Below are 10,059 nucleotides of genomic sequence, written 5' to 3'. Positions count from 1 at the left end.
GATTTGACTAATAAAAAATAGTAGCTCTCAATATCTACTTGCATATGTATGTTACACTTACCTACGCATCCTCGGCATACTGATTCGCGTCAATTGTAGGTTGACTAGTCTGTGAAATTACCAGTAGGTTTGATGCAGATGATGCTTGTCGTTAAAACAGAAAAGCCAATGAATTCTAAGAATTTAAATTAGCAGAGCCAATTTAGTCTTTACGTTACACAAATATCAATATCTTCTTGATGATAAACATCTTATCTACAAGCGAATTGATGTAATTTTAATCTGAATTAAACCCTATTTCGCCAACTGAATTACTTGTTCTAAATTAAAAAATGATTGAAATATTATCACACAAGATCAATTACAGAGTTACTCATAGTAAATAGGCGTAGGCATCCACAATGAGACTGAATAAATTGAATTATCGCACGCTTGAAAGATTTCGTACACGAATTTGATTTGATTAAACAGTAAAAGAATAAAAAAGAAATCTAGCCGTTTTTGTCCTGAAACACGTAATAGGTGTCCTTTCGTTGTCAGCAATCACTTTCTATCCTTTTCTCATCAAACAAACGCACGTGGAGCACTTTCCATTCCAAAGTTTACTTAAATATACCTTCTCGCTATCCATAATGCAGTCATAAAAATTATTATTGAATGTTTGAACAAAACGCAAATAAGATGATTTGATCAAATCATGCCAGAATATGTAACCAAACATCAAGTGCATTCACATTGGATGACATGAAGGTGGTATCATCACATTGTCGTTTGTGAAACCTCGTATGTGCAATGCCATTGTTGCCCGCTATTCATCCAGTAGAGTTAATTATTTCCTAATTTCATTTATCGCCCAATACCAGTAATTTGTAATTCATTATTTTTCGTAATAATGCACAAAAATAAGTCGACAAAGTTTTAAGTAATTTTTTTATTACTTCAAATTGTTGTTTTTATACACAATCTAGTTTTCAGCTATCATGAACAAGGTGTATTGTATAATATTATAATTATTATTGTTTCATTTAATCGCTTATGTACACATTCTAAATTTATGAGCATGAAAAGAACACTAGCGAACCCCAACTCTTTGTTATTGCAATTTGTCAACTCCTCAGTTACCCCTCATGAGCATTCCCTATTTGTTTTATTGGTAATGTTATTAATATTCGGTCAGTAGTTATTAATTTTCAACAGTGGTTCTTAATTTTTATAATTTAAATGGGAGAAGGACTAAATATTGTATATTTATGTTTGTTATTGTAATCATGACTTTTCAGTTTGTTTGCAAAGTATTATTATTACGCTAGTTTACAAGTTTCTTATAAATATGCAATTATATAATTTACTTGATTAAAGCTTTCATCTATTTTTAAATGTTTTGCATAGTTCAGCTACAGCCTTACGTTACGTATGGGACACAAAGATTTGATTATAAAGTTTGTGTTTTTAGTAATGGTTGGTTAGTGGTAGTTAGTGGTTCAAATAATTCAATTCAACACGTCCCCTTTGGAACTCTATCATCATGAAGAAGTGTACAGCCCGACGTCAAAGGAATGGGCTAAAATGACACCAAAAAGGTCTCACAATTGGACTTGTACAAGTCTACATACAAAAATGGACTTCCAAGTGTCAAACTTGAAACACGAAAGAGTAATAAGATCCATCAGACATCGAGTCCTCTCAAATAATTATATTGATAAATAAAATGGTAATAAAGCTATACTAATTTTGTAGTTTGGAATACAATTTTGGTATAATTTGCAATAAAAGTAAGATTGGGTTGATCTTGACCTTAAAAAGGTTAGATGACTAGGAAAGTCTACAATGCACTTTATTTAATTGACTAAATATAAATGAATCCCCTTCGTTGATTGTAAATGCAAGAGGTGAACATTAGAAAAGTGCATCTGCTATATACGTACAGATAATACTTTTAATGAGTTTACGAGACATGATTTTGAGGCTCTCCAGACGGAAGAATTGGTCGGTCGTGGTGGTGATTGTTCTGATCCGCATGTTCAGACTGATCAGGAGGTGGGTAGACAATGCTGTCGTCTTTCGGCGGTCGAGATGGAAGATATCGGACAGCCATTGCGACAAAGATAACCGAGACAATTATGACACATGACACTAGACCTAAATGTTGCAAAAAGAGCCAATTGTAAATAAATTTCGTCTAATGTATGAAATGGCTTATTTAGCCGACTTACCCATAACGAGGGCTGTGGTGTTAGAGGTTGAATCTCGCTGTTCTGGGCCCAGCCCTTTTACAATACCGGGCTTCTCTTCATTAATTTTTGACCCGTTGGAATTATCTTTCACTGAACAGTTGCTGTCACGCCAGCCTGGGAAACAGTGACAGTGGTAATTTGTCGTGCACTCCCCTTGACCCGAACACTCCAATCCGTTGTTCCCCTTGGGGCAAGAATTTCGAGTACTAACGAATTCTCTCACTGCGGTACATGACTGGTTTACGCATATCTAAATTGAACACGAACCACGTTTGAGCGTTTTAGTTTAGTTTTACAAATTAGGAATATTTTGACAAAACAGGGCTTACGTAACCCGATCCACACTTTGAAGAATCCCTCATTGGCTCTGATTCTAAAAGAAGGAAAGGCGACATTTCAAATGGATATAAATTAATAATAAAATTAATTTAAAGTTTTGTAGTGTTTCGGAACCTGAGGAGGTCCTCCAAGAATCTTGACACGGTTGATCAAAAGATTTGCAAAGACCTGCAATACAAATCCCTCTCCCAAATTCCCCCACGCAATTAGCACCTGCAAGTTTTCATGATCATTATGATAATTTCCCTTGTTTTTAATGAGACAGAATGTAAAATTAAGAACCATTTCTTTTGTAGGAAGTTGCAGAACATGATCCGCGGTCTCCTGAACAGTATTCTGAAATTCCACAGTCGTGGGTGGCTATTTGACAAACGCTCCCTTTCGATTTGAACTAGTTCATTGTTTTAAAAAAAATAAAATTATTTTAAATATTGTGCTGTTTGTACGGACTTTTTCAAGATGGGCATTTTGGGCTTTTTCAAGAAGTGTTACCTTGCAATTTTCGTCGCAGCACGGTTCGCGACTAGAGCACTGCGCGTGCAGCTTAAACTGACAATTTGTTTGACAACAAGAATCTTCGCGACATTTTTGGGCTACGGGTCCACAATCGCACTCTTCACCCAAGTCTGTACAAAATCATTGTAGGGTTAATAAACTAGTTTATTAGTAGCGAGTACGAATTGTAACGCGATATTGACGCGAATTTGCAGTGGTTTTCGTTAAGAGAAAGTCTGAACTTAATAAACTTGGGTTAGCGACCACAACCAGTCAGATAAAGTTTTAAGAAATTTTCATGTATCGTACTCCAATAATATTTGTTAATTATAATTGTAAAATATCATTAGTTAGTAAAAGTGTGGTCACTAGGCTGGCTGATTTAGAATTCTCGGGAAAGAGAAAGCAAAGAAACGCTAATTTAACTGATGAACTAATTAAGCTGAGGGTTATTATCGCCGTGTTTAATTAATTTATGTCTGGTAGTAAAATGGGTTCATTTAAAGCTACTTTAAACCGAAAGATTTCTAAGGTAGGTATTTTTTGACTTTCAACGTATGAAGATAATGTTTGAACTTACCAACAACTCCATTTCCACAATTTTTTAAGTTTATGTGCACTGAAATAAATTAGAAATATCTCAAAATATTTTAATCTGGACCAAAAACGTACCAAGAGAGATAATTTTAACTGGAGGTTAGCACTAACCACTTGGATTGGCATCTTCTGCTACGTAATCTGTAAATGGAATACAATACGTTATAACGAGTGCACGATAGTAGGGAATAAATTGAACAAAGGACACCGAAAGAAAAGAATACCGAGTAGATTGATCTGAATAACTAACCGGGAAAATTGCCACTACTCGAATCAAGTTACAAATTGAGATGTATGTACGAGGTCTTACCGGGCAATGTTCCCACAGCGCATGAAGAAAGTCCCAAAATTCCAATAGTGAGAATATATCTTAACTGACACATTTTGAGATTTATTTAGTGTTCCGGTAACGCGATGGCTAAGAGTTAACGGTAAAGTGGGATGTCCAGATAAAAATTGGGATCGTATAGTGCAAAGGGGATGAGAGAGTGATCTTTCACCTTGGCTTTAACGGTGCCTGTGATATCATGAAGTTGCCTGTAAGTGAAAAATCGAACGGCCCAGTGGTGCAAAGCTATGTCCACCGAGTGGTGGCTGTATGTGTGTGATAAGGAACAACTCTTCAGAGAGGAACTTTCACTCGGTGGTGAAAGTGTAATGTTTTACCTTGTCTTTGATCGTCTCCCGTTTGTGGGGCGCTCACTCATTCAACCAACTCGTATCTTCTCGTCCCCCATCGTGTATGACCATCCATAGTCCACTTCTCCAGCAGCCATTCTGCGCATCCCGGTCCACAAATTTAATCCATGGATGACTGCCAATCCTCCCTCCCTCACTCCTCGTAAGTAAGTGAAAGCAAGAAAGTCAAAAGGATGGTAAACAGCATTCGCATACCACCACCCGACCAGCAGCCTCGTCTCCTCTCGCTCCTCTCCCATGCCTCACTCTCATTTTCTGAATAAGTCCCTAATAACACTTTCTCTCCCTTCATTGGCCCACAGCAGGGAGACAAGAAGGCACCTTTGTGATCCTAGCCCAGGGTGATTGATCAGGCATGATCAGGCATCAACTAATTGCATAATCATGCAAGTAGCTCTAAAACATTAAGATTGTCTGTGTCGTGGGTTGAGTGAATTACCCCGACAACGTGTTATCATTATTTCATGTCTAAATATGTATGTCTGTAAATTTTACAATGTCTGAGAATTTTTTTTGAGTAATTGGTGTCATTTTTTTTAGAGTCTGAATCAGAGAGTCAGTAGGGTCATTATTTCATGTACGTATGTCAAGTTAGTACTTATGCATGATTACTGATGCCCGATGTATGTACTCTAAAGTAATAAAGCCAAGTTTATAAGTTGATCAACACAAGTCGTTGTTCAAAAGTATATTTCGGAAGACATAAGTCGTCGCCCGAAACAGTCTGCATTTAGTGCACGGATATGTGTATGAATGGTCGGGCTATATTATACGCTCCCATAAGAATAAAGAAATTAACTGATTTTCATAAATCGTCAACACTTTTATTCTACATTAATACGAGCACATGTGTCACTTGCCATTAATTCAATTATTGGCTTTAATCTGTAGCGTTTAAAAATATATATAGACTATCATATCATAATTACGACAATTTCCATGATCCAATGGAGTAGTAAAAACATTTCTCATATTACCTTCATAGTTTTAGTGACAATACGCATAATCACTTAACCATTAAACATGGTAATTTTATTCTGCGGAATTTAAGAGAATTTTTTTAAAGTGTGAATGCGTTCACAACAAAGACATCAATTATCTATTCTTATCCATTTTAAAATTCAATGTCAGAAAACTTAATTAACCGACGGTATCATATAAAAACTAACTTATTAGACATATAAACGTGCTATAATTTCAATCACATTTTTCCAACCTGATGACTATAAAATGGTGCTGATTTTCACGTGGCAGTAAAAACATTGAGTAATCTCAGAAACTGAGTATGTGTATACTAAATAGAGCTACACGCATGTATGTACATGTGTACACACAGCAGCAACGAAAGGTCATTTAACTATGTTACATATGTGAGTGTACAAACTGAAAGATGTGCAAATTCCAGGCAAGTCAAACGTGTTAATAATACAAGTTAACATATTATATGAATAGCCAATACTGAGTATATATGTAAGTACTGTCTCGTGAATACAAGTTACAAGCGTGCTAAATATTTGAGCGTGTCTAAACGGAGGGCCGGAGGGGAATAAGTTGAGGGGACGATTTTGGAGAAAGTTGTCATATTTAGTAGAGGAGTACAGACTATTTATCATATACGCGACTACCAGATATATAAATACATAGGTGTATGTTAAAGTAGGTTTTGATCACAAAAAGTGGTTAGCCTGGAGGTTGCTGGTACAAGATAACTTAATTCCAGAACTTTTTTCTTGTAACTGAAACCTAGCGATGACCGGAAGGTAGAGAAAGTTTTGAGTGGAATCAGTAAGTACCCAGCAGTGTAGTTGTACAATATTTATCAACAATTTGATAACTTATTCTAGTGTAACTTGGCAGATCTCTTTTTCATGCCTAAGGGTATCCCATGTGAGAGAGTCAATGTTTATATTCTGGAAAACGTTGAGGATGTAAATGCTTGAAAGGACCCGAGCCTGTCAAAAAATCAAGGAAATGTGAATACTGACATTGAAGAACTATCTACATATTTATTTACCCACTAACTAAATAACCACCAACCTCCCCAGCATGTGAATCCTATGCTTCTTACTATACTCCTCTTAAAATATGAATTCATGTTCATGTTCCCTGATGGCTTTTTCGAAATGTTTTTGAGAGAAAACCTTTTTTCATCACATTGTAGTATTGTGTAATTGCTAGCAGAATTAAAATAAATATTCTAGTTAATTTGATTATTATGATTACAGTGATTATTATATGTACATTACATATTTGAACGGATCGAATTGACAGTTGATCAAATTGACTATTGATTATCCCTGTTTAAAGCTATGGGTTTACGCTTGCTTGCTGATATATTTATACGCATACATACAGAGTATATTCAGAGTAATTGACATTTGCCGTAAAAATTCATACATCCAACATCATTATCTCTACACATCGGTACACAAGAACTAAATACACGACAAAGGTTAATGTGTAAGTGTACATATTTTTAATAACAAATGACAATTTACTGCTTATTCCCCCCATTAACTTGTCTATCATTTCGTTGGTGATACATGTTTGGATTCGCATAGCGGTTTAGGTGGACTTGCATTGGAATACCATTTAAATGGAGAGGAGACTGCGATCCAAACGATTCGTCGGAAGGGTTGTACAAATGCTTCAAATTTCTTGGCGTCAAGGATCTGGAGACTTGGGTTCGTTCCTCCTCATCTTCGCTCGTTGAAGTGTGAAGCATATTTTGCTGATTACTGTTGAACAATAAAACAATATTATTTAACAAATCACAAAATTATTTTGTAAGTCGATTGTATTGTGATGACCAACTGGTGCTAAATACTACACTACATGGTACAACTATATATTAATATATATATGTAGGCTAAAGCTAATGAGTAAAGTAATTTATTCGGCCCACTTATTCAAGTACTACAAACAATCGTAAGCTAAATTGAGAACACATGGAAAGTATAAGCAGCGTGATTACCAGAAAACGCATGGACATGAAAATGGTGATGCATAGCCATCGATGCAACTAAAAGCACAAAAATTATATATTGAGGATAAAAATGGTCAAGGTAGCAAATAATGATAAGCTGTGCAAGTTGTGTGGCTGACGAGGGAGCAGAGTACTTTAAGACAGTGTAGCCAGTTGTGATCTGGTGGCAGTGCTCAGAAGAAGAAGAGGTGAAATTAATTGCTTTACAGTCACATATATACAACGCACGATTCGGTGTCAATTTTCACCCATCAATTAGCTCCCATCAATTCTTACTCACCAATGGCAATTCTATAACAATTCATATCTCACCTTCCAAAACTGTCTCCACTATAACTCCTCATTACGCCGTAGCACACTTTAAAAGGGGGTTTCGGGTATGCTTGACTTATGATTATGAAATTCTTTCATTGGTAAGATGATAAAACCTCAAGCTGATTGTAGCCAGTCATCATCGAGAGAGCCTCACCCTCGTGTCATAGTGCATAGCACAGTATCAAGCCAATTCTGTTAAGTCTATAATACAACCCGACCCAACATTGTTTTTTTTAAAGTCTGGGTTAATTGGTGGGTGAAAATTGACGGGAGCGAATTAACATAGGATGTGGATTGATGGGTGTAAAAGTGCACAGTACCAGATGGGGGTTGAATACTGTGTGGACCTCATAGGCGAGCACACCTACCTTTCTAAGTCATCTGGGCTGATGATTGCGGCGGCGGCAGCGAAATGTCCATAGTCTGACGGCGACGGCCGTCTATTTGAGGTCATTTCAATTGGACCTCTATAACGACCAGATACGAAACCTTCATCGTCACTAGAAAAATTAAATTGCACCATTTAACCAGCATCGTTGCATGCATTCAGACGATCCTCGCACACATACTAACACATATTTATTATTCCAAGTGCCCCCCCACATTCCAGAGTGGCTGTGGGTGTCACCAAATTTTGTATGCGTGCGTATATTTGTTTCTATTTAGATATCAGCCAATACAAATATTTATGTAAATATTACAACAGTTTAGCGAGTCTAAATCAATTTTTGTTAGGGTTCTATTCTTTATAGAGTTCAATAGGCTTATACATTTTGAGCAAAGAAATAGTCAGTAGTTTCGTAAGCGAGTTGCAAGCTAAATTCAGACATATTTTGTAATGCCACATTATTCAAAAAAGCAGTACGATTAAAATATTGCGTATTTTGTGACGTATTTTTTTTGTACAGAAAATATGCAAGTGGTACTGAAAGTAACATTGCGAATGAGTTATTAGACGTAGAGAAAAGTTAGCAAGAACGGTTAAAGTGATGACCACATGATTGGATGTATACCTTTGTGGTGCTGGGGTTGGAGGGGCAGATGCGAAGCGATAAGCGTGTTGTCACATATTGACACGTCGTCGGGAACTGCTTTCACCAGAAAGAAACATCACGGTCACACATCATCCAGCCCAAATATTTACAGTTTTATCATAACAAGGGTTAAACAAATTTTAACCTAAAAAGCTGGGACTATGACACAAGTTTTTTGACAATTAATAAACAATTACTGAACCAAATCTCAGTGTAAGTTAAAGCAAATCCTCGGTTAATCGAAACCAAAGTGACAAAATATTTACCCTCCCAAGTCTCGACGATAATGACGATCTGCTTCAGTCTCTGACATTCGTATATCCTCTGAACCACATGGACTAAGATGGCGATTTCCTGAATGGTGTTCTAATTGGCGGAGTAAATCCTCAAGATTGCGAATCCTGCATACATATTTAAATGGATAAAGTAGTAGTCAATGGTTCTAACTTATTTCCTTCATGAATAAATGCCTACCTGATTGGTCCACCCCCATCGTCATTACTTTCGTCGTCCACCGGCTGCGGAATGCGATCAGAGGAATTCCTGAGTAAGGGAAATTCAGACGAAAAGTCTGGGAATTCAGGGTAGCCGTCGGAAGAAAGCCGGGTTCCACCTTGATTAAAAACTGTTCAAAATTTAGGACTCGAGGTCTTGACCCTCGTCATAAAGATTGACATACAATTGAGAAGAGCATGCATTCATTTCCAAGCCCTGGTATTTATTTATGCGTACCTTGCGGAGGTGGAGTGGCGTTGGCGTCCCCAAGTCCTCTCTGAGCGGCTGCTACCCTCAGTGCTGCCAGGATATCTTCATGGTAGCCGTTCAGAGACTTCAACGTTCGCTCAACCTCACACAGACCCTCATTATTATCTGATTGAGAACCATCTTCCTCAACATACTTTTTCAAAATGCCCCGATTGCCACCAACGCTATTGGGCGAAATACCTAGAAACGCCGAAGTCTCGTCTCCCGTTTCATCGTCTTGAGGATGACCTCCGCCAAGATTCCCCAAATTCTTCATTGACCCCGTCATCCCCATGTTGTGTTGATCCCTAAATCAGTATTTTATAACAACAAACACAATTAAAACCCACTCAGATCATCCGTGCCTCCCGGTCTCATTGTACATATTTATTCATTCTCTCATTTTGGTGCCTCTACATGGGAAGTAGAACACAATAACAACAGAGAAACCACACTGTCAACATTTATCCACTCATCCGTTATTTCCATTTACTCGAGCATAATGAGAGAGACAGAGGAGGAAAGTGGAACAATGGAAGGTCTGCTACTCCATATGACTGCATACAACAAGGGGGAAAGTGAGCAGAGAGAGAGTCCATACATGGACAATCTAGAC

General features: G+C 37.2%; 2 protein-coding genes and 1 long non-coding RNA gene across 14 annotated transcripts in view; 1 reads left to right on the top strand and 2 right to left on the bottom strand.

Moving 5' to 3' along the window:
• Positions 1 to 1,019: 1,019 nt before the first annotated feature.
• On the bottom strand, positions 1,020 to 4,356 carry LOC110847849 (disintegrin and metalloproteinase domain-containing protein 11). The gene is made up of 9 exons (XM_022094877.2): positions 3,976 to 4,356; positions 3,777 to 3,806; positions 3,649 to 3,687; positions 3,066 to 3,199; positions 2,856 to 2,964; positions 2,688 to 2,786; positions 2,564 to 2,607; positions 2,214 to 2,484; positions 1,020 to 2,139 (listed from the first exon to the last, which is right to left on the bottom strand). Exons 1-9 carry the CDS (start codon positions 4,046 to 4,048, stop codon positions 1,946 to 1,948), a joined length of 993 nt encoding a protein of 330 aa, XP_021950569.2. The 5' UTR covers positions 4,049 to 4,356; the 3' UTR covers positions 1,020 to 1,945.
• Positions 4,357 to 4,361: 5 nt separating this feature from the next.
• LOC118434806 lies at positions 4,362 to 5,036 on the top strand. The gene is made up of 2 exons (XR_004834269.1): positions 4,362 to 4,840; positions 4,905 to 5,036. It is a non-coding gene; the product is annotated as an uncharacterized LOC118434806 (long non-coding RNA).
• Positions 5,037 to 5,163: 127 nt separating this feature from the next.
• The window catches only part of LOC110846912 (disintegrin and metalloproteinase domain-containing protein 11), a 37,240-nt gene continuing 32,344 nt past the window's right edge, over positions 5,164 to 10,059 (bottom strand). The window contains exons 27-33 of one of the 12 annotated variants that reach the window (XM_035849097.1): positions 9,432 to 9,757; positions 9,174 to 9,324; positions 8,966 to 9,100; positions 8,034 to 8,165; positions 7,339 to 7,386; positions 6,954 to 7,102; positions 5,164 to 6,316 (exon numbers count right to left, since the gene is read on the bottom strand). In XM_035849097.1, coding sequence (XP_035704990.1) covers positions 6,261 to 6,316; positions 6,954 to 7,102; positions 7,339 to 7,386; positions 8,034 to 8,165; positions 8,966 to 9,100; positions 9,174 to 9,324; positions 9,432 to 9,757 — 997 coding nt within the window. In that variant the 3' untranslated portion in view covers positions 5,164 to 6,260. Of the gene's footprint in view, positions 7,103 to 7,338; positions 7,387 to 8,033; positions 8,166 to 8,678; positions 8,757 to 8,965; positions 9,101 to 9,173; positions 9,325 to 9,431; positions 9,758 to 10,059 lie in introns of those variants that run through there. The other 11 variants (XM_035849099.1, XM_035849100.1, XM_035849096.1 and 8 more) reach the window with 11 other exon arrangements.

The sequence above is a fragment of the Folsomia candida genome, unplaced genomic scaffold (genome assembly GCF_002217175.1).
Source record: "Folsomia candida strain VU population unplaced genomic scaffold, ASM221717v1 Fcan01_Sc003, whole genome shotgun sequence".
In the NCBI taxonomy this organism is placed as follows: Eukaryota; Metazoa; Arthropoda; class Collembola; order Entomobryomorpha; family Isotomidae; genus Folsomia; species Folsomia candida.
This window is presented reverse-complemented; position numbering and strand designations above follow the sequence as displayed.